The sequence below is a fragment of the Felis catus genome, chromosome B4 (genome assembly GCF_018350175.1).
Source record: "Felis catus isolate Fca126 chromosome B4, F.catus_Fca126_mat1.0, whole genome shotgun sequence".
Lineage (NCBI taxonomy): Eukaryota > Metazoa > Chordata > Mammalia > Carnivora > Felidae > Felis > Felis catus.
In genome coordinates this window covers 123,151,343-123,178,825 of record NC_058374.1, presented here as the reverse complement: position 1 = coordinate 123,178,825, position 27,483 = coordinate 123,151,343, and the positions used below count along the sequence as shown (strand labels likewise).

Here is a 27,483-nt window from a genome sequence, read left to right as displayed (position 1 = left end):
CCACACTCCTCACCTGGACAGTGTCTCATCTAAGGCTTAGCTCTGAACTTCAATTCTATTCAGATGCAAACCGTTTCTCTTTTTTTAACCCCCCAAACTAGGAAACAATTTTCAGAGAAACCAACAGTTTCCAGTGGCAGAGGCACCGAATGAGGGGAGATATCCTGCCAGAGCACAATGTAAATATTGCTCCTATCTCCACCTGCATCCATTTCCAGCCAGGACCCGAAGGACAGTTTCTAAAGTTACCCTAGTTGTCACCATCAGCATCGCTCTAGAGCAAGTAGCTGCAAACTATGATCTGAAAGCCAAATCCCGTCTTTGCAAATAAAGTTTTATTGGAACACAGCCACCTTTTCATTTCCATATTGTTCCTGCTGCTCTTAAACTGCAGTTGCAGAAACCATCTGCTTGTTACTCTTTACAGATAGTTTCATGATCCCTGCCCTAAAAGCTGTTTGTTGGCTTTTATTGTTACTTTTTTGTTTGTTTGCTTGCTTGTTCTTTTGGTTTTTTGGTCTTTGTGTTGTGCTACCCAGCATCTGAGTGTCCTTCCTTGCATGCTGCTAAGCATTTTGGTCGAAAGCAAAGCCTATCTGCTGCTCTAAAAGCTGGCGAGGCCAGACGCTGCCTTCCTGTCTCCCCTGCATCTATGTCTCAACCAATCAGAAGCTCCTACTCCAGCTGTGGACTTGACAGCTAGTGGCACAAAGAAGCAGGGCCGGCAGAGAATTCATCTTTATCACAATCGCAGCTGGGGCTATGGCCGCGGCCGGCCAATTTCACAACCAGTATCTAGCGCTGGAGATGGTGTCAGCATCAATGGTGGTATCCAGAGGCTGGAGGCAGAAGGGACTGCAGCTTTACCCAACTATTATGGAGAAATATGTTGGCCATGATCTTGACTTCTGTCAGCCTCATTTTCTGACCCCAGGAATCAGCCTTTCCAATAACTCTGTGAACAACTGAGAGCCTTTCAGTAAGTTTCTTTTCAGTGTAAGCCACCCAATGCATCTCTGTAGCTTACAACTGAGAGCTCTGACCAATGAAACCACCTTGGGTATTTTTGGGGTTTTTTTTTTTTACACTAGTAGAGCCACTAGCAGATTACAAATCACCATCACATAACCTGTTTTGTTCTTAAGACAATCCTGTGAAGTGTGTTTTTATGCCCTCTTCACAAATGAAGAAACTGAGGCTAGGTGAGGTCAAGCAATCTCTTTGAGTCAGTCGACCCTCGGAATCCCTTTTGCTGCAATCTCTTTCTATTGTGCAAAGCAGGCAGAGCTGTTTTATAACATCAGGGACATGCTCATTGGTTATACTTACAAATTAAACAAGTCACATCTCAGCCTCAAAGGGCACAGAGGGTTGAAAGCTCTGTTAATCTTGTCAACTTTTGCCTCCTTTATTCCAGTCCAGGTGGCTTTATTTTTGCATTTGAAAATGTCATCACCGCGTCATTAGCAATGCACTGTTACCTGGCAGTAGGAAGAAGCATCCTGGGCCATATGGCTGAGTTTAATCTACATGGTCACGGTGTAATCCCGTTGAAATGGCTTCCCTTTGCAATCAAAACCGAATTTCACACTTTACCAAGATGGGGACAGCTCTTGTCTTCCCCAGAGTAATATAGATCTCCCCAGGCAGCCAAGGCCAATGGAAATGGCTTTCTTCTCTAGGCCAGCAGCAGGTGGGGAGCAGGGCTGGGAGGTCAGCATGAATGGGACGAAGCTGGAAAGGAGAGAGGCGGGAACACTTGGGGAGTCAGAATCCAAAGTAATCCTTCACGTTCCCCACCTATGGATTACCATTGGGAACATGCAATCTCTGGAACTTCAGAAAAGTAATTTTGGGATATAAATCACTTCTATGCTATTGGTGGTTTTATCCCATTCACCGTTGTCATTTCTAATGTTGGTTCTCTGACTTACCTCCCCAGGAGGGCTCTAACATTAAAATCACTGTCCACCGACAGGCCTTATATCAGAATCATTTAGTTCATCAGAATCTCCAGGAATATGTATGTTAGGCAGATATGCCCCCATTTCTTATAATGCAGCTTCATTATAATGCAGTCTAGTATATGAGAAACACTGGTGTAAATAAATATGGAAAAAAATTGAATGTCACTAATGATGTAAGACAAGCAGAATGCAAGAAAGAGATGTTGCTTTTAAAAAAGCAATTGGTAAGGTTGTTTGTTTGTTTGTTTGTTTGTTTGTTTAAAATATAATAATATCTAGTGAGGTCATGGTCTTCATCATTGCTGGTGAAATTGCAACTGATTCAGCCTTTCTTTTTTTTTTTTTTTTTTTTCCAACGTTTATTTATTTTTGGGACAGAGAGAGACAGAGCATGAACGGGGGAGGGGCAGAGAGAGAGGGAGACACAGAATCAGAAACAGGCTCCAGGCTCTGAGCCATCAGCCCAGAGCCCGACGCGGGGCTCGAACTCACGGACCGCGAGATCGTGACCTGGCTGAAGTCGGACGCTTAACCGACTGCGCCACCCAGGCGCCCCTGATTCAGCCTTTCTGAAGGCAATTATGTAACATGAATCCAAAAGTCTTCAGAAAACACATTTCCTTTAACAGAACCATTCTCCTTCTTCCCATATGTCCTAAGGATATAATTATGTTTGGTTATAAAGTTTTTCATCACAGGATTTAGTCACACATGGCAAAAATAAAAAAATAAAATAAAATAAAGAAAAAGAAATCTCTTTGTGTAAAATTACACAGATTAGTTAAGATGTTATGGTACATTCAGTCAACATTTGAAATGATGTTGTAGAAGACTGTGATGAATCAGAAATATGTAACTACAAGATTTTTCTCATGTCTTTCTTACCGCACAGACTGTAAGGGCTGGGGTCATGTTGGTCTCTCATTCTGGTATCCTGAGGGTCTAGAACAGGGCGTGGGAAAATACGTGTGGAATTAATAGCTAAACTGATTAACGTTCATATTTTAAGTAAAAAAGTGAATTATATGAAACCACTTTGCCAAAAAATATATAGATAATTGTACATTGACTGGTTTTCTCTGGCTGGTAAAAGTATAAATGATGGCTATTCGTTTTACTTACAAGATAGTTATATCACAGATTCACCAATCTACATAAATTTCCTAAATATATATCACTACTTACAATTCTGCACAATATACTATCGTAGAATCCGGCCAATACGTATTTGAACCAAAACTCCAACATAAAAGTTTGGGGTTGTTTTAAATTCTTCAACACTATAAAAAAAAATAATAATAATACTACAACACTCTTTGCTGTGTGTCTTTTGAGCATATCGGATTTTTTTTTTCCTTAGGAAAAGTACCTAGAATTAGCATTAGCCTGTGTTTTTTTTTTTTTTCATCTCTAGAGGATCTCTGTCAACATAGAAGCTGTTCACTGAAATGTTTACCCTATTTAGGTGCCACGGGAAAACCTGCCCTTTGTTTGTGTATCCCAGTGAAGCAGGGGAATATTCCTGAGGGTGGGAAGGTGGGTACAGAGCAAGCTTCTTGGCCACTCTGACAGGAAAAGACTGGGAAAAGAACATGCCCAGAGCGGGCTCCGCCTTCTCCCCAAGCCTTTGCCTCCATCCCCTTGGAAAGTGGAGACATTAGGAACTGTCTGAAACCTGAAGCTGGACTGGTCCGGCCTGGCCCCCTCCCAGGCCTGCGATGTTTGCTCATTCTGGTTTTTTTTTTTTTTTTTTCTTTCACAGAAAAAATATCATCAGTTTATATAAACCACTACTGGCTGTATCCCTGCAGTAAAAGAAACCAGTTTTCACTTCAGCCATCTTTGATCATGTGCTTGAGGAGGGGGGGCACTCCTAAAGATTGGCCTGCCTTTCAACATGACTGTATTCTGAACATACTCAGGCAACATAATATTCTCATAAAATATGCTCAGAGTAGACCCTGTGTTTACACTCCTCCCTGATCACGGCCAGCAGTCCATGAGGTAATGATTATTTATCAAGGACAGACTCTATCTTCTGGAAGATGGAGAAGGCTGTTCAGAGAATGAGTGAAAATGAAAATGTGGGAGAGACAAAGGACGTGACAATCATTCACTCCTGTTCTCTGGAAACCAAAACATCCCCACAAGAGATCGGAGGAAAAACAATGATGGAGAAGCTGACCAACTGTTGCAGAATTATTAAAAATTCCTGGGCTTATAAAAAAGCTTTACTGGTTTCCTTTCTTTCTTTTCCTTTTCTTCCTTCCTTCCTTTCCTTCCTTCCTTCATTCATTTTCTTCCTTCCTTCTTTCCTTTCTTTCTTTCTTTCTTCCTTTCTTTTTCTTTCTCTCTCTCTCCTCCCTCTCTCCCTTCTTTTCTTCCTTCCTTCCTTCTTCCTCCCTCCCTCCCTCCCTCACCCCTCCTCTCTCTTTTTCTTTCTCAAATTGGTGGTTAGGAGCCTGGAAGAACTGATTGGTGGAATTACAGAGATTTGAGAGTTGATACAAATGGAAGCAATCTCAGGAGGCCCAGGTGGCTCAGTTGGTTAAGCAGCTGACTCCTGATTTCAGCTCAGGTTATGATCTCACGGTTTGTGGGATTGAGCTCCCTGTCAGGCTCTGCAACGACAATGCAATGATTCTCTCTCTCAAACTAAATAAACCTGAGAAAAAAATGAAGTCATCTCACCAGTGCCAGATGCAATGGCAGTGATGGCCATCCTTGAATTTCTATGAATGAAATGTGCTTCCTTTCTCCTGGCAAAGTGATCACTTCTTGGAGCTACATTTTTGCCTTCCACAAAATGGGCTGATGATTTCCTGCCTGTCTCGCCGGGGAGCAATAAGCCACAGCCAAACCATTTGGCTCTTACTAGACGGTGACTGCTCTCTTCTTGGGGGCCCTGGAATTCTTGCCCACCACCAGACAGTCTCCCTAAGACCCATCCGCATGGATTCTGCTGTAGCTCATACCTTCCTGTGGTAGGAGCACCACAGAGCAACAATACAGAACCTCCTGATGGCTTAGCCATAGCCGTCATCTCATCACATCCAAAGATCATTTTTGTTTCACGGATGTAATTGCACACGCAGCATTTTTCTCCTGGTCCGCAAAAATAAAGGACTCAATCCTACTTAATTTTCACCTGAATTTTCTTGAGCAGCCTACTGTGTGCTACATACCAAGCTAGGCACTTTTACGTGGTTTATCCTATTCTATCTTTGTAATTACTCTCACGGATAACTGTTGTTATCTCCACTTCTGCAGATGAGGAAATGGAGATTCAAGTCCCTAGCTAATTGATGATAGTACATGGAGAACCCCAGCCTGATTTCTTGACCCCAAAATCAAACACCTGGAACCTGGAACAAAATCTTGTTCAAAGAAAATCAGAAGGACCATTCTAAGGAATCCCACCCTCCCTTCCTCCTTTCATTTCTTCCTTCCTTCGTCTTTCTTTCCTTCCACAAGGTTTTGAGTGTCAAGATGTGGGCCAGATGCTGTTCTACAAGCAGGAAGTGTTCTTGGGAATACAAGAAAGAACATGCTTGCGTCTTGGTCATGTTTTCAGAAGCAGACAAACGGAAAGTTGGTCTCTGGATCTTATTGGAAAGACTACGTATGGGCTAGATTATGGTTGAAAGATGTGGAATTGGGAGTCAGGCAAAACTGAGTTCACATCCTGACTCTGCCACTACTTAGCTTTGTGATCATGGAGAAGTCATGGAGCTTTCCCTGAGCCCCTCATTTTTTTTCCATCCATAAGGTAAATATAATAACACAACACCTTACAGGATTGCTCTCATTATGAACAAAAGGAGACGCCTGGCACTTGGAAAATGCTCAGTCAGGAGAGATGAGGGTCTGGCCACGTGCGCCCAGCCACACCACGCCATTGCCAGAAAAGGGCCTCCTACACTGCCCTCCTCTGGGAGGCCCCTGTGCCCATCCACAGGACTATCTCCTATGACCTCTCCCAGGCATCTGGTGCTGACTCTTAGGAAGAAGAAGCCGGAGGTATCTTTGCACACCCCCGACACTGAAGGAACCTCACTCGGGACCCATCTCCTTCCGCTTTCAAATCTGCGCCCCTTCCGCCCGGCGGGTGCTTCACCGGGTAGCCGGGCCAATTCGCCATGGCGGTTTGTATCTGCAGCACGCCTGACAGGCTGGGAGAGGAAGGCGTTAATGTTTTCTGACAGGCGACCCCTAATTGTGGGAGCTTTTCTTCTCCGGCTTTCTGTGAAATTCTGACTTAGGCGAGCAGCATAACAAAGTGGTAGGGCATTGAGTGGGGCTTGCACTACACTGAGCTGGGGGGGTAGGGGGGGTGGGCCCAGCATTATTCATGAAGACTTTCAGCTGTTTTTGTCTTTTAACTAACCTTTGAGTTTGATCAGAGGCCTGGCCGGCCTCCCTTTCGCCAAAGGCCTTGCTGGCATCTGCACAATGGGGACAGACTGTTTTTCCTAGTAAAGAGCGATAGCTGGGGGAGGCCAGGGCTGTGTGCACTGGAGGTGGGAGGAGAGGGGGAAGCCAGCTTTACTTCTGTCCTGGTCTTAGGAGAGGGGTGATTACTGATAGAATTTCCAAGCCCCAGCGCTAGCGGCCACTCTGATGGCTCCGCGACTTTACCCAGGAAAATGCACACAGTGGGCTGTTTTTCCCATTTGATTTTCAAATGCCACACTCCCTTTCGCCCCAAATATTTTTCTTCCTCACCCACTCCCTCCTTCCAAAGGGCCCACTGGCTGGAGCAGGGGTCCCATCTAGAAGTGTTTGGGTGTTGTTAATTGAAAATAATGATAGGGGAAAAGAGGAGACAGCAAATGAGGGAAGAAAGGCGAGGGGAAGGAAGAAATAAGGGGAGAAAGGGAAATGAGAGTGGAGAGGGAGAAAGTGACTCAAAAGGCAGGGAAAGACCCAGAGGAAGGCTGGCCGAGGGATCCCGCCAGGCAGGGTCTGGGAGGGCGGGCTGAGCGGCGGGGCTGGGCAATGCCCGAGCCCAGAGGCGCAGCCTCCCCGCCCTCCCTCCCGCAGGGGAGTGGTGGGGGGGCGTCGAGACGCGAGGGGGGAGGTGCCCTCCAAGCGCTCTTGCGTTTGGCAGGTGCCGCGCTTTTGTCCCCGGAGTCCACTTCCTGCCCCGACTGCCCGGACCAGGGCCCAGTCCTCTCCAACGTACTTTGCAGAAAGTGACTCCCGTCAAGGAGTGTGGGTTGGCGCCTTTTCCCCCCATCTCATTCCCAAAATAGCCCTGGTAGCCAGCGCATCAAAGGCGGCTTTGTGAGCGGCCGCCTGCAGGCTGCCTGGAGGGGGGCGCACGTGGGACGTTCTGGGAGCGCTTCCCACTCCCCTCTCCAGCCTCTCTCGATTCTCTCATTCATTTCTCCCCCCTCCTTCTTTGTCTCTTTTCCCCCTCTGGTTTTCTCCTCTTCTGTCCCCTCTCACCTCTCGCTCTCGCCTCCCCTCTCTACCCCGGACTTCATTCTCGAGTTTTTCTTCCTCCTCTCTCCTGCCTCCCCGCTTCTCCCCCCTCCCCCCATCCCAATCTCTCTTCCCCTTGTTCTCTCCCTCTCCTCTCCCCCCACATCCCCCCCCCCCGTCTCTCTCTTCTCCTCTCGCTCACCTTCTGCCTCTTCCGCCCTTTCACACCTCCGGGCTCCGGCGCCCCCCCCCCCCCGCCCCGCTCCCCTCCGGCCCCCACCGCACCCCTGCAGTCAGGTAGCTGGGCGAGGCCGGCGCGCGCAGCTGACAGCGGACGCATGCCTGGAGCCAATCAGCGCCCGGATGCTCTGCAGCTTGAATAAATCATTAAACCTGACACGCGCTCGGGGCCCGCGCTCCGCGCTGCAACTTGCTTCTTGCCATTAACCTACACACCCTCTTTTGTAACAACCTAATCTTGCATACAAAGGAAGAAGGAATATAACTTCGACCTGCCTTAGAGCCCAGCCCTTTGCACGCGCAGCGGGAAAAGAACGTTAGCGTCAGTGAAACCACGTCCCTCCCTCCCGTTGACTCGGATAACCTGGAGTTTCTGGGGGAATCCGAAAACGGATCATTTCTTGGCCCGGGAGTGGAAAGAGGGAGAAAAAAAAAAGTTCAGAGCCTTCTCGACAGTGGGAAAAGGAACATAGGATTGAGGGCATTCAATACTATCAGAGACGCATCCACAGTGTTCTGAAAGGAGGTTGCAATAAAACAAGCTTCTCAGAGAGTTCACTCTAGCAGATACAAGTTAGGACAATGAAGTCCTAGAAATGTGGGCTAAATTTAGTAACTCGTTCCTCCGTTTCCGTGAGGACATAAATGGCTGAGTGAATGAACGAGTGGCTCCCCCACCTTAAGCATGGCCTTTGTCTTCGTGGCAAGCCTCCAGCACCACCTTTCTATCTGGTTCAGGAAGATAGGAGAAACGGTTATTTTCTTGCAGTGACATTTCTTGTGCTGTCAGCTCTAAAGCCCTTACGTTTTCTATTTACCAAGAGAGGGTGTTATCCTCATTTTCCAGAAAAGCAAACTATAATTGACTTCTTTTGCCAACGCTCTGCTAAGTCATTCCTAGCTCAAAAAGATGAAGTGATTCTCCAAAGTTAGGTCCTGAACAGACCTAGGTCCACCTCTGACCTAAGAAGTTTCTTACTGACAGACCTACGAGTCCCTGGAAGTCTTAAGCAAAATGAACACATCCTGGAGATCCTGTAGAATAACCAGTGTACCAGCCAAGGTCAACAGGACCGAATGGCACACTTGAAAAGGTAAATGAAAGGAGTTTAACGGGGAGACAGAGTTGTGGGTGGGACTAAGGGAAGCAAAACCGTGCAGCACCCTGAAGACTCCCAACAAGGGGGAGCCATTACCACCTCTGTGCCTGAAGGAGCAAGAGGAAGAAGCTGTTACTACATCCCAGCAAGATCTGCAGTCGTGGGAGAGAGGCCTCCTGACAAGAGCCGTGGCCTTAGACCAAGGAGCAGAGCCACTGCCAGAACAACTGAGCCCAAGCAGTGAGGAGCAGGTCTATAAACCTCCCAGCCTACCTCCCCTACTACCTCTCAATCTCCTCTTGGTGCCTCCCACTGGCCACACCCAGCAGAAAGCCGGAGGGCAAGGGAGCCCTCCGGAGGAAGTCCACAGCAACCAGCCTCCTCAAACACAAAGCAGAGCAGAGAAGGGGGGATGGGGGAGACTGGAGGAGGAAAAGAAGGTTAAGTAGCTCGGCTATGAATCCAACAGGGCAGACCATTCAGTCAGCAAATACCTATCGCCACAGCAGGGGCTGTGGAGATTTCAGTGCGCAAGACGGGTAAGGTCCCTGTCCTCATGGAGCTTACTGTCTAGCAGGGGGCGACTGACAGCAATCATATAAACAAAGATATAGCTTTCTCACATAGTAGTAAATGCCAGGAAGGAGAAATAGCGTAATGGGTAGTGAGTGCCTAGGGCCAGCGGAGAGCTGCTTTAGATAGAGTGTTCAGGGAAACTTCTTGGAGGAGGTGGCATTTGAAGTAAGGTGACCCGAACTTCCCGGTAAAGCGGACCTTAACTGCACGTCGACTCCCAGACTTCTTTCTGTTTTATGGGTAAGCCTCAAATCTAGGCTGTGATTTACACGCATCAGCTGACTGTTCCTGTGGAAACTAGGGGCAGGACTGGAAGTCAAGAATTCACAACCACAGGCTCTGCCATTTCCATATAGCTTGTAAACTCCCCCAGAAGGCAAATGCTAACTGCTTTCCATTGTCTCCTCTTGCTGCTGTGGGGACCATCAACACCAGGTTACAAACAAGAATACTGAAACTCAGAAGGAATGGAATTGCCCTGGCTTCTGTGTTCCACCAGCCCCAGCCCTGCAAAAACAGCCAAGTGGGAATGCACAGCCACTCCTTTCTTATTACATCTCAGCCCTATTCCTTTGATGCTCTGTGCAGAGAACAGACTCATTTCTTCACTCTCCCTTGGGCCAGCCTGATGTGAACTAGAGATAAGTTCTCCACACACACACAGTCCTACTGCCAATTAAAAAAAAAAAATTTTTTTTTTAAGGCTTTGTTTGCCAGGGAGGTGCAAAGTGTGTCCCAGCAGCTCCAGCTCAGCCTATAATACTCGCGTTCAACAGTTCGGCCGCCAGCGAAAGTCTGCTTTTTTCTTTAGCTCCAGCACTTTGCACTCCTCGTCAATTTCAGGCGTGCCTCCGGTCTTAACTCGGTGGTCTCCAGGCTATTCTTTGAATAGGTAAGATTTCTCAGTCAATAAAGTCAAGGCAGTTTTCTTCTCCAGTTACCCCTCTCCCAAAAAAAAAAAAAAAAAAAAAGTGAGGTGGGGGCTAGGACGGGGGAGAGGCCGCGATTGCTAGTCGCTGGGGTCTACATTTTGTATTTCGCTGACAGCCCAGGGCCGCTGCAAAGCCCGCGGCGCAGCCAATGGGCAGCGGTGATTTATGGAGCTGACTAATGCTGGCTGAATGCGGCCTGTCAGAGCAGTGTGAATGGCTTCCCTTCCCCGCACAAGCCCCGGCTTTGTGTTGCTAAGCGATTAGAGCAGATGTAATGAGATTTTGCCCAATCCCCGCTTTGCCCTTTCCTAGCTTCGGCAAAATTGTGTGTGTTTTTGTGAATTTTTAGAGTTTGCCTTCGCATTGTGGCAAACAACGGCTAACTTTGCCTCGAGTTTAACGAGACTGGATATTTCCCATTCAGAAGTGAGTAAAAGAACACCTGTCTTCACCAGGAGAAGGGGGGAAAAATCCCCTTTGTGGGTGCTGAAACATTATCCTAATGTTATATTCATAGCCATAAATGACTTGCTACACTTTCTTTGCATACCTTATCTGGAAACTTGCAAAGGAGCTAAATTAAAAGAAATTGGGGGGGGGGGACCCCAGCTCTGGTCCTCCAAATGAGAAGATAAAAATAAAAGCAGGCATCACAAAGGCATTACTTCCCTCAAGTAAGCTCTAAATTGGCCCACTGCTGGCAGAAAGTCCGATTATTTATGGCGATGAGGAATTTACTGATTTTTTTTCCCCTTAATTACGCTCATCTCTTTGAAAAGGACTGAAGCTTCAATGTGCATTCTATAGAGGGTCATTTACCAAAATGACATCAGACGCTGTGGCGTGCTCCGTGCATCGCGGCTTTAAAAAATGATTATTCTGTGCACTAAATGGTATAGATGTACCAACACAGACTAGATTTTTAACTCTGGAAGACATGCTGGCTCTCCGTTCTTTGTTGGGTTTTGTAAGATGCATTTTGCGCTAGGCTTTCCGCTTGGCTGGAGACACGCAAACTGAATCTGCAAGTAATGCAGGCAGGGAGCGAAGAGCCAACGAGAGAGGGGGTAGGATTCTGATCACGTCCTTGCTAACTGACAAGAAGCAAGCCAGCCAAAAACCCACCAATTTCTTTTTGAATCTTGGTAATTGGGTACTTTTACACGCAGCTCACGCTATTCGGATAGAGTCACAAACGTAGATAGGCCAAGTGTCTCAAAGCGACCACACATTTCTAAGGCTTTTATTCATTTAAATCTAACTCCTTCTGCAGAGAATTCATATCATAGGTGCTCCTTACTTAAAATCAATATGGGAAGTGTGTGGAGTGGGGAAAAGGAACAGAAAATGTGTGCCTAGCCTAGAAGTGAAGGAAGAACACACCCACCACTGGGAGCACAGCAAAGACTGCCTCCCCCCCCACCCCTGCCCTGCACAAGCTCCAGTACCAGCAGCTATACCCCCACCCCTAATATCCATTATCTCATCCAGCTTTTCCATGGTTTCACAATGAGAAACTCTCCAAATGGGGTTAAGGGTTAGAAAGTGAAGGTGAGGATCCTCTCCTTCCAGTTCATTTTTCTGGGAGATATTTTAAATATGCAATCATGTCATCAAAAGACATTGCAGTCATTACTCACCACCTGTTCTCTAGGTGTGTGTGTGTGTGTGTGTGTGTGTGTGTGTGTGTGTGCACGCTTGCGCGTTTGCAGCATAAAAGTGGAAGAAAGTTGTCTTTACTTACCTATCTTTTCCCTCTACGTTTGTCATAGAGTCACCTTGGGTAGGACTGGTTATAGCACTTATCTTTGTCAATTCTGCCACTTAGCATGCTGTATACCACCCTCTTCTCCCCCACCCACTCCTCCCCTTTGGCATTTCGAAAATAACTTGTACAGGGACCGTGGAGTCAAGGAAGACGTGGAGGAGGCTGATTATTTTCATTTGTAAAAAAAGAAAAAAGTTTTATTACGAAACTAGTTTGTATAAAACAGGGTTATACACGTTTCTTGTAAGTCTGTAATAAAACAGTAAGGAAAAAAAAAAAGGCAGTGATAGAAATTTCCCAAAAGGCAACCTATCAAAACCAACTGGCTGCCACTTTACGTTTGGACAGTAGCTGCATAAACTTTGTTCTTCTTGAACAGTATTTAATAACATCATTAATACATTAACAAAGTTTCTATAAAGTAAGACACATTGGTGCTGAAGTACATCTGGTGGCCTCTTGATCTCACCTGTGAGGAGAGTTCTTTACAAAACCACGTGGGGAAAATGGCAGTTGTAAGGTGAACTACACATCTAAGATAGGCAGAGGTAATAGCATTACATGTTAAAGTATCAAGATATACACATTTTAAACCATTTGTACAAAACTCTATAAATTTTTTCTCTCTTTCTCTCTTATGTACAAAAATATCTTAATATATCCCCAAACTGGTTAGGATAGATACAAATAGATTTTTCTTATAATAAAAAAATTCACAAAAGATTGGAAGCATTCTATGATGAAAATGGTAGAAAAGATGCTGTGAGGAAATGGGGTTTGGGGAGCCCCCCCGCCCCGGGGAGGATCTGGGTTTCAAAGGACTGAGTATAGCATAATTTCACTGCAGACAAATGTCCACAGCATATTGGGATGGGGATAATGAGAAGAAAGACACCAACCCATTTCTACAGGGCTTAGAACTGCACTTTCAGAGAGGGCGGGGAGGTGAGGGCACCCTAGCAAGTGCTTTCAGTTCTGCCTGTTACTGGTGGGTGGGAGTTTTCTCTAGGGCTGTGCTGCTCCCTTCCGCCAGGAGCCCACTGCTTTTGCACGCAAGCTGCATCCTGCACTTTGACTCAGGTCCTAGTCACCCTTCATATCCCCGTAAAGAATTGGGAGTGCAAAGATAGAGTTCGGAGCGCATCCCTGTTTTGAGAGAGCCTTGCTTCTCAGGCATGCGCTGCTTAGTTGGTCTTGCGGTTGGTTGCCTGAATTTATTTTTTTCTTTCCTTCTTCTCTTCTTTTTTCTTTTTTTTTTCCTCCCTTCCAACATCGCTGACAAGAAAGCACTAAAGATGTAGGTTGTGCGGTGACCCTATAACTTGAGAAGAAGGGGAGAGGTTAGTATGAACTTGGAGGCTGGCAGTGGGGGAAAGTGGAGGTTTGAGGGAGGATCTGTCAGGTGCAGCACCTCTTTTGACAGGTCCCAGTACTCGGTTCTCCATCGTTCGCAAACCGCCCCCCCCCCGTTATCCCCCTCCTCCAGCCACTCTTAGAGGCCAATCCTGAAACTAACAAACCAGGGTTTGAAACCGACAAACTTTAAATTAATTTACAAATTCTTTAAATCAACCCCCCTCCCCCCTCCATCTCCGTGGAGACAGTCCCCCTCCTACAGACACTGAGACGGAGGAAAAAGAATGAAGGTAAGAATATCACACTGTTCACTCCCAAATGCAACCTACCTGCTTCCAAAGTCCACTCGCACCGGGGCCGGGACAAGGCCGAGCCCCTCAGAACCAGTTGGTGAAGTCGAGCAGCTCTTGCTCCTCGGGGCTGAGTGGGTCGTAAGAGCCCTCGTCGGACGAGTAGGAGGAGACCGGCGAGCCGGCCATGGAGTTCATGTCGTTGGAGTAGTTGGGGGAGATGGTGGGCGACAGGACGCCAGCCTGGAAGGCGGCGCTCACCGCGTCGTGTTCGTCCAGCAGCTGCTGTAGCGCGCGGATGTACTCGACCGCGGAGCGCAGCGTCTCCACCTTGCTCATCTTCTTGTTGGCCGCGCCGTTGGGGACGTGCTCCCGGAGCGTGGCAAAGCCCAGGTTGACCAGTTTGACGCGGTTGCGCTCGCGCTCGTTGCGGCGGGCCACGGCGGCCGGCTGCTGCTGCGGCAGGCTGTAGCCGAAGCCGCTGAAGTTGAGCCGGCGTTTGCAGCGCATCAGTTCGGGCGAGGACGAGCGCTGTCGCTTGACTTGCTTGGACGCTGACTTGTGACCGCCCCCTGAGGGCTGGCCGTCGGCCGCCGGGCTCAGCTGCGGCGCCTGCTGCTGCTGCTGCTGCTGCTGCTGCTGCTGCTGCTGCTGTTGCTGCTGCTGCTGTGCGCTCTGCGCCGCCGCCGCCGCTGCCGCCGCCGCCGCCGCCGCGGCCGTGGCAAAGAAGCAGGCTGCGGGCGGCAGGAAGGGCTGCTGCGGCTGCGGCTGCGGCTGCGGCTGCGGCTGCTGGCCGGCGCCGCCGCTCTCCATCTTGGCAGAGCTCTCCATGCGCAGCGGCCGCCAAAGAGTCGCCGAAGGGGAGCAAGCGGGGACGCGAGGTGCGGGCGCGCGAGGGGACACAGACAGGACTTGGGTGCACGAACAGAGAGGGAAAGAAGGGGAGAGGTGAAGAGGCAGCCCGGAGGGAAGTTAAAAAAACAAAACAACAACAAAAAAAACCCAAACAAAATCCCGGGGAGACTTCTTTGGGTGGGAGCAGCGAAGGTGCAAACGCTTTTCCTCCTCCCTCCACTCCTCCTCCTCCTCCCTCCCCTCCTCCCTTCGCGGGTTGGCTTCAGGAGCCTCGCGTGGCGCTCGCGTGTGAGCCTGCCGCTCGCGCCTTCTTGTTTTTTTTTTGTTGTTGTTGTTGTTTTTGTTTTGTTTTGTTTTGTTTTAAAGGCAGAAGGAGCAAAAGTCAGTGGTGAGCACGCTCTGCTGAGTCTCCCGTTCCTCGCCCCCTAGGGCTGCGCTCGCTTGCGCCGGGGTCTCGGTCTCTCCAGCCGTGGCTCAGGCTGTTTTTGTTTTGTTTTGTTTTTTTAAATTTTGTTAACTCCCTTTCTTTCTTATTTCCTTCTTGCCCTCGCCCTCCCTGGCCGGTGCCCTGTCGGTGCGCCTTCCACGTTCCCTGGCCAGAAGTGAGAGAGTGCTGGGCGGCCGGAGTGCGGCCGCCTTTTCAATGGGACACCCAGCCCCACGCGCAGCGCTGGCCCCGCCTCGCCCCCCACTCCCCGCTGCTGTAGCGAGCGGCTGCAGCCCCCACTCCCCCCTCCTCCTCCCTCCTCCTCCCACCCACTCCCTAAACTCTCCCTCCTCCTCTCCCCTCCCCCCGCCCGGTCCCTGCGCCGGCTCCTTGCAAACTCTCCATTCAGCCGGGTTTGTTGTTGCAGTGCGTGCGCCTGGCGCGTGCCGGACTCCCGGCTGAATAAACAGCCGGCGCGCTTAGGGCGGGCTGCAGCCGGGGGTGGCTCTAGAAAGGGGGGGCCGGCGTGTCTGGACGGGCGAATGGCCCTGGGAATTGGGGGTGTATGGGTGGAAAGGTTTGGGGTGAAGTGCCTCGGGATTCTCCTGAGAACTTGGAGCAAAGCTCAGGGAAGGCTTTGAGCAGAAAAAGTGCCACGAGGCGGTGTGCGGGTTGACGAGACTGGGGCTCCATTTTTCCTGCTTTCTTCTACCTACTGTCATTCTCTTGGGGGGGGGGGTCTTCGCCGTTCTTGGGAGCTGAAGCAAATTTGGGATCGAAGGTTAGAAAGATGGGGAGAACTCCGTGGGAATTACTGGACTGCGAAAGTTAATAAAAGTACCGTTAAGGCTGGGCTCTAGTCCCAAAGCATCCTCTCGCTAGCTCTGCGGCCCTTGGTGAGTGGAATCCGCTCCGAGCCTCAGTTTCCTCGTCTGTAGCAACATAAGTTTGGATTGGATGGTCTCTGATGTCCCATCCAGGTATAAAAACTAGGATATGCTCCTCACAACTGAACAACTGTGGAGGGGGCCGATAAAGACGGGAGGTGATCTCCTTGAGGGTTGGTTGGGATCAGAACTATACGTAGGTGTTTGGCCGCGATGCCCCCCAGGATGACCTCAGTGGCTTTATCCCAAAGGATGATTTCCGGACCGGCTGGGGGATGCATAAAGCGCGGGGCGCTCTGGGGTTTCCCAAAGTGGGTCTGAGAAAAGAGTTGGGGGTGGAGGTTGAGGGGCCAGAGGAGTTTCTCTGGTCGTTGGGCACCGCCGCAGTTACCTCGGCTGCCTTGGCGCAGCCTCCATCCCGCCCCAGGCGTGTGCCCGGCGGGCCGGTGGCAGGCGACTGGGAGCGGAGCCCGGCGGGGCCGCGTGCTGGCGCCGCGAGGGAGGGGGAGTCGCTTGCAGCCGTCGCTCGGCCGCTGGGACTGCGCCCACCCAGGCGCCCTTCCTGGGCCTCGGCCCTGGCGCTCTCCGGCCGGAGCCAGGTCCAGCTTCGGGGCGCCTTGGGAAGCGGCCCTTTGGAGAATGCTGACCCAGCCGCCGCTCCCATCTCTGCACCGCTCTGCTGGAGGCGGGGGAAGGAGGCTGGGGGCACGTCTCAGGTCGCGTAGTAGACAGAAGAAGAGGGAATCGTCCGGTTGATTTGTGCAGTAGAAATAGACAGTTTTGATCGGAGACCTGCAAGCAGGGATGATTGTGGAGAATTATCCAAATAATTGCTTCTCATTGGACTTCCCTTTGGGGAGATGGGTCTTTCTAAAGGATCTACGGGGGTGACCCAAGGAGCCACCTTTGGTTTGTGTGCCTAGCTTCGAGGGTTGCCAGAACAGTAGTGGTGGTGGTGATGGGCAGTGAGGAGGAATGGCTCCGAGATGAAGCACCTGTCTTCTCTGCCTCAGTTTCCTCTTTGAAAACGTGTGGGTTTGGGAAGCACTGGACCTAACCGTGCCAACAGAGACCAGTTCTGTAACCCTCTTTCCCCACCCAGCCTCCTTCCTCACAGTAACCTGTGGCTTGTCGACCCCACAGGACTGATGGACTCGGTGGCATTTACACTTCTGTCCTCTCCCCTCACCCCCACCCCCCGCCCCCCACCCCGGGAAAGGAGTTGAGAGGACTCCAAGATAACTTTTGTCTTCATTTCTGGGAAGTATAGGAGGCTGTGAGGCCTAAAACAGCCACATCACCGCTTTGCTACCCCAAGAAGCCCCTGGTAGACCACCTGACCAAATAGCGGTTATTCAGGCGTGTATCCCCACCCTCACGCCCCGGCGGTGAGCCCCGGGTGCAGGCCGCTAGGAGGCGTCCACGAAAAGCCGCCTGTGCCCCATCCACTCCTCTTGAGCAAAATGAGTGGAGTCGCCAACACGGACCCATCGAAGTGCATTTTCTTTCGCAGGCTGATTCAAGCGCCCTTCCAATTCAGACTCTATCATTCCGTCATTTGACAAAGTCTGTGGTCCTGGCTCTAGCACTGTTTCTGCGTTTTAACCTTGAACAAGCTCCTCTTTCTCTACGGCCCTCAGTTTCTCGATCAGTGCAAGAGCGGCGAACACCAGCTCATTTCCAGTGGTGTGTCTAGGGGTGCGGAAGAGTTGCCAATAGCCCGCCCGCGTCCTCGGTTTCTTTTTCGGGTGCGGACTTCACTCCTGCGCCGAGATCCTAATTGTCAGAGACTTCAAGGCCACAGCCTAAGCCCAACCCCCAGCCCCCCCCCATCACATGGGCTCCCGAATAGTCCTACTAGTGAAGCCATGCATTGTAGTGGTCCTGCGTGTTGGCCTCAGCCCAGGAGAAAAAACAGCGAGCGCTGGGATCCTTCCGGCCAAAGCCACCGGAACGTTTGTCCCTTTTCTCCCTGCTCCAGCCCAGAGCCAGCTCCCATTCTCAACCCGCCCCACTCCCGCATCCTCAGCCTGAGACCTTACCAGCTTTGCAAAATCTCCAAAAACCCAGGCGTTCCCTTCTGCCTACTTGAGTGAGCGCAAAGCAGGCTCCTCCTGCCACCCACCCTTCCCAGCCCGGCAGTGTCCTCTCCATCTTCTCCGACCGCAAGGTTGAGTGGGCTAGCTTCCCTTTCGAGGGGCTTGGCCTCTGTCTTTGGGGATCGTGCACCACCAGCAAGAGTTTGCCACGGAAATTGCCCTTCTGGTTGTTTCATTGGTTTGAAACAAACACTGAGGCTTAAAAGGCCATTGGAATCCTGCCTCTGACCCTGTGACCTAGATTAGGACCCACCCCTGCACACACACACACACACACACACACACACACACCCCTGAGAGAACTGCCGTATACTCTCTGAGGCCCAGGGAACCTAGACTTTGCACTGGCAGATAGAACAAATGGATTTGATTTGGTATCCAGGCTCTGTTGCTTAACAGCTATGACTTTGAGCAAATAGCCTCTGTTCTAGTCCTCATAGCTAGGACTTGATACAGTCCTCACCTGCCCCATGCTCGGAGTTATGGTACCTACTTCCAAGAGTTGTGAGGTTTCAACCAGATGTATGTGGAGCGCTCTGGGCCAGGGGTAAATAGGAAGGGATTAATGAGAATAGCCTTTCTAAAACTATGAGGAAGTCGCTGCTCACACAGCCCATGCAGGAAAGGGATTGTGGGAGGATGCTTCCTGGTACCACGCTGTGATAATCGCTGTAGCCATTGTCCAGCCATCGGATCTTCATCACCACCTTGTCCCACTGTCCCAGCACCTGGAAGTGGGTAATTCTTGTCATTTTAGAGGAATGGGGTGATGCTCAAAAATCAAGGTGGCACTGAACCCAACATTTTAACATAAAACAGAAGCAAGTGAGGTCAGATATGGACAAGCTTCACGGCTTGTGCATGTAGGGGCTTTAGCAGAACCACTGGCCCTGACCTCTAGCTTTCTGTGGCTCTCTTGGCAACCAGGGGGCCTGCCTCTGAGCAAGTCCCCTGGGCTTTACTTGACTAGGACACTCAAAATGCCATTTATCTAGATGCGGAGGGAGAAGAAAACTCACAAAAGGAGTGTTTAATACCTTCATCCATAAATGGAGTAGTGACACTTTCTTTGCTCATCTGTCAAGGCTGTCAGGAGAATTAAATCTGATGTTTGTGAATTCACTTTGTAAATCCCTCCACACATATCAGGGATTGCCATTCTTGTAATGGGGTGGCAGGACATTGACCGCCTTTGGTGTGTATTACCCAGAATATAGACATCCCGGAAAGATGGGAAGGTTTCTCTTTCTCCTGCAAAACAATGAAAGCCGTTCTGTTCTAGCATTGCAGGCCCCTCTTCTGTTAGGGAATCCTGGAACTGGACCATACTTTAGTTTAATCCTGGTCTGCCTTCAGCACTGGTATCTACATGGGGAGCCGGCTTTCCTGGTGATACAGGAGGATTTGCTGCCCCAGAGACCTGAGGCCCTGGTACCCCAAGTCTGTTACCGTAATTTCCACTCACAGTTAAAGGCCAGACCAGTGCTACCTTTGCTCACACACTCTCCTCAAGCTCCAGAATTGTGCACCTTCTCTCCACGGAAAGGAGATATGCCTTATGTCTTTTAAAAGGTTCCATCCATCCTTTTTGTTTGGGGGGAAGGGAGTTAACATTAAAAGTGAAACTAGATTTTCCATTGAACAGATCACTTAACAAAATTACATTTAAGTACAAAGATGAATACAGGCCTTGATTCTTGATTTGGAGACAATATTTTTAGCATAAACCTCAATTTCAGTGAACGCTAAGTCCCAGAAGTCACAGATGCTTCAGGAAAAGTGGGTATACAGAGTATTCATGGCCTGTAGTCGACACCGTCCTATCCAGGAAAAATGAAAAGTTTATTAGTGCTTAATCTGTTGTCTCCAAGCTCACCCTTCCCAAGGTAACTTCAGAAACTGTTGCTGCCCAGCCCCGAGTTAGGTCTGACCGGCCTGGGATGGCCTGGGGAAGGGGGGGTGGTGGTGGGGGGGGGGGTGTGAGGCAGAATAGCATGAACCACAGATTTGGCTTGGCTTCTTGGTCACAGCAGCCAGGCCTGCACCTGCATTAAGGAATCCAGGCTTCAAACAAATCTATTTGCTTTTTCAATACGCCTTAAAAAGGAGAAAAAGAAAAGCTGGAGAAAAAAACAAAACAATAAAAGCACAAACTATTATTTTATTGTGGCTTTTTGGTTGGGGGGGGGTTTCGGGCGGGGTGAGGGAGTAATTTGCAGCCACTCTCACAAGTCCTTTTGAAGTTCTCCAAATAGGAGAACTAACGCTGCTAAGTCTTTATTTTTTCTAAAGCCCCATTTACATTATGATTAAATACCTTCCTGGGATAAGCATAAAGAAAGTCGTTAATCTATATAGCTCTCCAAAGAATCAATACATTCTAAACTTTTGTAGGATTTGTTACACTCTATTTTGTTACAGTAGGCCAGCTCCTCTCCGTCTAGGCACATGGCTCTCTGTCCCTCCCCCCCCCCCACCTCCTCCAAGAATGAAAATAAAGTAAAGGTCTTTCACGGTAAACAAAACCAGCTGATTCTTCACAGAGACCCCATGAATAGCTGCAGAAGAAAAAAAAAACTTACAATAAATGGTGCATTTTTTTCTCTGCTGGGTATAGTATTCAAGGATCAGGGCAGTATTCAAACAGAGGTCCATTTTTTGCTCAGCAAGAGAGTTTAGAAAAGAAGCGTGGGGTCCATTCAGAGCTTTCCCCCCTTCACAATCGCAGGGTTCTATGAAACCTATATTCCATGCCTTGTCGGAGTGTTTCTGGGGACCAATTATTGCTTTGTTGCACGGCTTCTTTGCTGAATCTTTGAGCAGCAAGAAAAAGAGCTCTCGAGTCTACCCTTATTTTGACCATTTCAGTCATTACTCAGTGTAATAATTAATATGACAACTGGACGCTTGAGTTTGTATAGAAACACCTCAGCTACAGGAGCGAGCGTGCAGTGGGTGGTAACATCAGCCAGGGAAGCCACACACACAAAAAAAGGAATGAATGGCCAAAGAGAAAGAGAAGGAATAAAGATAAAATAGTTGGCACAACGCAGAGGAACATAAAACAGACTGGAATGGAGGGCGGGAGGGGGAAGGGGGGGACAATTAGAAGGGGAGAGGGGGGGACACCCTACCGAGGTTAACTTATTTTGAAACTGTTTTCTGAATAGAGCCCTGGACATGAGTGGCCGGCTTGCAGCCGGGCGCCTTTCCCCCCAATTTACCAACTCTCTCGGAACGCGGCGGGGGTAGCGGTGGGGGAGAGGGGGAAGAGGGCACCCCCACCTTCGGGCTCTCCCCAGGGTCCTTCTGGGAGGTGCACCCAACATACCACCCAACCCAAGCTCCAGCTCCTTGTTCTTTTGCAAAAATACTGTTTCCTTCCCACCAACTTCGGTCTTTAGATTTGTTAATTCAGAGGACCGGGCGCAAGCATAGACTGGAGAGGCGAGGGCTGCGCCACGTCACTGGGATGGATGCGGGGGTGGGGGGGGGGTCTTTCTGGTACGCCCCAATAATTCTGCCGCGTTGCCCTGAGGAACAGCTCCCCGCGGGGCTCCTAGCAAGGAGGATCTCACCCTGGTAGCTTCGAGTCGCACTGGGCGCTGCGCCCCAGCGGCGCGCAGTGTCCGCCTCTGCGGGTCCCCGCAAGGGCGCCCCGGGGTTGCGACCTGCTCCGTGACGGCATAATAAATAATTAGAGGGTTTAAGCGCGTTCGCCACAGCTCATGCTAATGAGCCAGATAAGGGCTCACGCTAACCCGAAGTGACAGTTTGCATATAAGGAGGGAAGAAAAAAAAAAAAAAAAGCCTTGCTATTTTTTCCCCAACTTGATCGCTCCTTCTCAAATTCATACGGCCTCCACTCCCATCCCCCCTTCCTCTCGGTTGCCTCTCCTCCTATCCCTCCCCCCCCCCCACCTCCCACAACACCCTCTCCACCCTCTTTTGGCCTTTCCTCTGTCTTTCGCCCTGCCCCGCCGCGAGGAGGCGTCACCCAGTCCCTGGGTGCCGGCATCTGACACGCGGGGAAAGTTCGCTCCCAGCACGTCCTGGCCAGAATCAGCCCCAAGGAAATGGTCCTTGTGCCTGTCTTCACACAGTGTGCACCGCATCAAGGCTCCCGTGCTCCAGGAAAGGCTTTAAAGCTCAGGGTGAGGGGCCTCTCAGAGCTCTGGAGGGGGTGGGGGATGAGCGCCCTTGGGTGCTCTCTGCCCTCAACAGGGTGACGCGAGCTACGGGCTGGGGCGAAGGACGCAGGCGCCCAGGGTTCCGGAGCTCCTGAAGCTTTCCTGCCGCTCTCCGAAAGCAGGGGCAGTTTGCCGAAGTGACTGAGGTCAGTCGTGTGTCCCCATTGTGTGGCCACGTGTCCTGTGTCCATCATCACCTCCCAAAGTCCGAGCTCAGCCCGACTCCTTGCGGCGCGGCCCGGGAATGCGCTGGCCTATAAATCAGCCAGGCGGCTGGGAGCCGTCTCCACCTCGGTGCAGACCTGGCCGTCTGCCCCAAGGGCCAAGGGCGTTTGCTCACTTGAGGTGAGGAAGGAGGCCACCGCCAGGGTCCCGGAGTCTATTTGGGAAACTGAGCCCCCAGGTGGGCCAGTTAACTCTTTCCTTTCCCCCCAACACTCTTCCCTATGCCCGGTATTGCAGGGTCTTTTGGGGGGAGGAGGAGGGAGAGGAAGAGGGTGATTTCTGACACGTGGATATTTATTGACAGGGAACCTTAGAGAAACAGCAACAGAAACGAAATGAAATGAGTTAATATTTGTAACATTCTGAGAACAGTGCTTGCCACAGAGTGAACACTGTATGCATTTGCTAAATAAGTGTGAGCATACTGAGTACATAACAGGAGGAATATGCTATTCATCTAAGGTGTTAGAAAATGCCACTTTGATCCCAAAGTGATCAGGGTCGATATGCTCATTGATGCATCAACTAACTATAGATCATAGTTAGAGGTAACTAAGACAAGCATTGCCTTCACTAAGCTTGTAGTTTAGCAGGCAGAAGAGGAGGTGTGTAAGAAAAGGAGGTCCATTAAAAAGTCACGGTGGGGCAACAATGGAGAGCCCTCTGACTCAAGTTCCATTAGTCTAGACTCTCACCCTCCCTCATCTGCCAGCCTACCCCCATTGGGTAAATACACAATCTAGTTAGGAAGGGGAGATTCTTCTTGGAATCCTAAAGTCAAACAGCTTCTCTTCCCCAACCAAATGGTCATCCCTAGCTTCTCCCATATGGCAAGTCACGAGCAGACCCTGGTGAACTGCAGACACATGCAGACCCGTAGTGTTAAGGACAGTGCAAAAGCAAGCCACTTGAATTCAAAGAGATAGACTCCAGGTTCTGGAACTTTCTAGCGCTGTGTCCTCAGGCAAATTGCTCACCTTCTTCCTAGACTAGTTTTCATCCACAAAATGAGGGACTGAGTAGGATACCTCCCCTCCGGCTCTGACTATATAGACAATACAGACATCACCACGTGACCCTTTTGTGGTCATGGCTTGCTTCTTTGAGCAGACAAACATCTTTTCCAGTTTTTTATGGAAAGAACCTTCAGGGGGCAAATGATCTCATCCACAACTTCATGATGTAGACCAGTACCTACTGGTACCAGTACCTGCCAGACCAGTACCTGCTGGCCTCCTGAGGAAAGGGAAAGATGTGGGTGGGCCATTGCTCATCAGGAATCTGGTGTAAAGGGAAGTAACTCACCTTATCACTAACAGCTTTGCTTAGGAAACAGGATTCTTCTTTATTGGCCTGAGCAGTTTTTGGTCAGGGATTTGGGGACCAGGAAAACTCACAGTCCTCCACTGCGGGTTGTGTGAGTCGCTCGCCACCTGCCGGTTGTTTCTAAATCTGCAGGGAGTACTGCGTGAAAAACCTTGGCATTTCGATTCATTCTACTGATTCTACTCTGTACAATTGACTTCAACCATAGAGTGCTGTGCGGCTTGTATCGGGTCCCCACAATACCCACATTAGAAACACACGAGGGGCACCTGGGTGGCTCAGTAGGTTAAGCGTCCCACTCTTGATTTCCGCTCAGGTCATGATCTCACCGTTTGTGAGTTCGAGCCCTGAAATGGGCTCTGTGCTGACATTGCAGAATCTGCTTGGGATCCTCTCTCTCTCTATATGTGTTCCTCCCCCACTTGTGCTCTCTCTCTCTCTCTCTCTCTCTCTTTCTGTCTCTCAAAGTAAATAAATGAACTTAAAAAAAAAAAAGAAACATACGCGGTGATTGTTAATGTTCAGATTCTGAAACTTCATTCCTGACCCATCAAGTTATAATCTGGGCCAATTGGCCTTTTTAAAAAATGTTTATTTTTATTTTTTTTAGAGAGAGAGAGACAGAGAGAACAAGAGAGGGGCATAGAGAGGGAGACAGAGAATCCAACACTGTCAGCACAGAGTCCAACATGGGGCTCAAACTCAGGAACTGTGAGATCATGACCTCAGCTGAAATCAGGACTCCGGTGCTCAATTGACTGAGCCACCCAGGTGCCCTCCAATTGGCCTTTTTGACAAGTTATAGAGTGAAATTTTTGTACTCTGAAAATGGAGTACTCTAGAGGTATTCGAGATGATGAGACACAGTCCATTATTCAGAGCTGTGAAGAAGGAATCTCTTCTGGTAAAGAAATTACACTAGTCCCATAGATACTCTCTCTTTGGGTAAAGGGGATGCCCTGGTGACTTCTGAAGGGGGTGGAGAGGTTTGGTAAGTTATTACAGAGATAGTCTTTGATGACGGCATGAAGAATGGTCAGAACTGTTCAGTCTGAATAAAAGGGCCATGGGAACACCCAGTACCCAGCTTCCTTGACTTTTGAAACTCAAGCAAACTTCACTTCCCCTTTGGCCACTCCTTTTGAGGCTACATCTTGGACTTTGCACCCAGAACAGCTCCACCTTGGAAACCTTAGCTTTCCATTCTCCACTTTGATTCCTTCTCATCCTTATTCCTACTGGATGTCTCTCCAACCTCCTTTCCCAAATTCTATTTCTTCCCAATCTGGTCTCTCCCCAGCTGAGTCTGGAAGGTGTGATTGATTATTTCATAAACCTGTAGCATAAAATGCTTACCTTCCCATCCTAAAAATCAGCCAACCCACTCCTTGATCTTATGACCACCTTAAGCTGTCAATCATATTTCTTAGAACAGTAGTCTACACCACAGTTCCATTTATTTAATTCCAACTGATGCTCCGAGGTTTGTCCCCAATGTAGGTGGGGAGCACCCAATTCACTGAAGGCCAGAATAGAACAAAAAAGGTAAGTAAGGGAGAGTCCCCCCCACCCCCCTCTCTCGTACTCTCCCTGATTGTCTTCAAGCTAGAACATTGGTTTTCTCCTATCTCTAGACTTGGACTTGTACTGGAACTTACACCATTTGTTTTGCTAATTATCAGGCCTTTGGATGCAGGCTGGAACTACCCAATTCTGTTCTCCTGGGTTTCTATCTTGCTGACTGCAGGTTTGAGGACTTTTCAGCCTTCATAACCACTGATCAATTTCTTATAGTCTCTCTCTCTCTCTCTCTCTCTCTCTCTCTCTCTCTCTCTTAGTATTTATCTATCTATCTATCTATCTATCTAATCTATCATCTATTTACTAGTATAGATATAGATAGATACATATATAGATACAGATCTCTCCTACTGGTTCTGTTTCTCTGAAGAATACAGACTAACACACTCACCAGTACTCCACTTTGTTAAATGTAATAGCTACTTCCGGTCCTACATTACTTGGCTGTCCCAATGTCCTTGGCCTTGTTGATTGCTCACCTCTTCTTAATGTTCTCTCCTCCTTTGGCTACCGTGATTCTTATCCCTTGGGTAATTTTTTCTCAGTACTAGTTTTTAGTTTCCCATCTCCAGTTTCCCAAGGACACATGTTATCTGTAGATTTGAGCTTCCACATCTTTTGCTGACGACTCTCAAATTCCTTTTAAACTTTTAAAAATATTTTTAATGTATGTTTATTTTTAAAATTTGTCTTTTTGAGAGAGAGAGAGAGAGAGAGAGAGAGAGAGAGAGCATGAGTGGGGAAGAATGGCAGAGGGAAAGAGGGAGAGAGAGAGAGAGAGAGAGAGAGAGAGAGAGAGAGAGAATCTTTTTTATTTTTTTAGGTGAATTCTACCAAACATTCATTTATTTTTTTCAGGTCTTTAGATTTTAACTTTTTTAATTTAACTAATCAATTAATCTTTAATTTTATTTTAAAATAAATAAAATTTATTTTTAATAAATAAATATAGTGTAATAATGGTTTCAGGAGTAGAATTTAGTGATTCATCACTTACATATAACACCCCGTGCTCATCCCAACAAGTGCCCTCCTTAATGCCCATCACCCATTTAGCCCATCCTCCACACCTAACACCCCTCCAGCAACCCTCAGTCTGTTCTCTGTATTTAAAAGACTCTTATGGTTTGGGGCACCTGAGTGGCTCAGTTGGTTAAGCTCCCGACTTGGCTCAGGTTATGATCTCACAGTTCCTGGGTTCAATCTCCGCATCAGGCTCTGTGCTGATGGCTCAGAACCTGCAGCCTGCTTTGGATTCTGTCTCTCCCTCTCTCTCTGCTCCTCCCCTGCTTGCACTCTGTCTCTCTCTCAAAAATAAATAAACATTTAAAAAATGTTTAAAGAGACTCTTATGGTTTGCCCTCCTCTCTGTTTTTATCTTATTTTTCCTTCCCTTCCCCTATACTCATCTGTTTTGTTTCCTAAATTCCACATATGAGTGAGATCATATGATATTTATCTTTCTCTGACTGACTTATTTCACTTAGCATAATATACTCTAGTTCCATCTATGTTATTGCAAATGGGAAGATTTCATTCTTTTTGACCCCTGAGTAATATTCTGTTGTGTGTGTGTGTATATATATATCTATATATCTATATACCTATATATCTATATCTATATATCTATATCTATATATCTATATCTATACAGATAGATATATATATATATATATATATATATATATATATATATATACCACATCTTTATCCATTCATCAGTCAATGGACATTTGAGCTTTTTCCATAATTTGCCTATTGTCAATAGCACTACTATAAACATGGGGGTGCATGTGCCCCTTCAAAACAGCACACCTGTATCCTTTGGATAAATACCTAGTAGTGCAATTGCTGGGTCATAAGGTAGCTCTATTTTTAATTTTTTGAGGAGACTCCATACTGTTTTCCAGAGCGGCTGCACCAGCTTGCATTCCCATCAGCGGTGCAAGAGGGTTCCTCTTTCTCCGCATCCTCACCCACATCTGTTGTTTCCTGAGTTGTTAATTTTAGCCATTCTGACAGGTGTGAGGCAGTAGAGAGAGAATCTTAAGCAGGCTTCACACGTGAAGCCTGATGCAGGGCTCAATCCCATGACCCTGGGATCATGACCTGCGCCGAAATCAAGAGTGTGACGCTCAACCCAGTGAGCCACCCAGGTGCCCTGACTCTCAAATTCTTATTTCTACCCTGGACCTCTGCCTGGGATCTCAAACTGCACCACCAACATGGCTACTGGG

General features: G+C 48.6%; 2 protein-coding genes across 3 annotated transcripts in view; one reads left to right on the top strand and one right to left on the bottom strand.

Annotated features, from left to right (window-relative positions):
- Nucleotides 1–12,179: 12,179 nt before the first annotated feature.
- ASCL1 (achaete-scute family bHLH transcription factor 1) lies at nt 12,180–14,487 on the bottom strand. Of its 2 annotated transcripts, none has more exons than XM_006933981.4 (2): nt 13,696–14,487; nt 12,180–13,331 (listed from the first exon to the last, which is right to left on the bottom strand). In XM_006933981.4, the coding sequence occupies exon 1, from the start codon at nt 14,485–14,487 to the stop codon at nt 13,744–13,746; it is 744 nt and encodes a 247-aa protein (XP_006934043.2). In that variant the 3' UTR covers nt 12,180–13,331; nt 13,696–13,743. The 2 variants fall into 2 exon arrangements, with proteins under 2 accessions (XP_006934043.2, XP_019690980.2); XM_019835421.3 differs by having other exon boundaries at nt 12,180–13,325.
- Nucleotides 14,488–14,520: 33 nt separating this feature from the next.
- The window catches only part of PAH (phenylalanine hydroxylase), a 104,759-nt gene continuing 91,796 nt past the window's right edge, over nt 14,521–27,483 (top strand). Inside the window, exon 1 of the mRNA XM_019835418.3 lies at nt 14,521–14,537. The gene's annotated coding sequence lies outside the window, so the exon portion shown is untranslated. The remainder of the gene's footprint in view (nt 14,538–27,483) is intronic.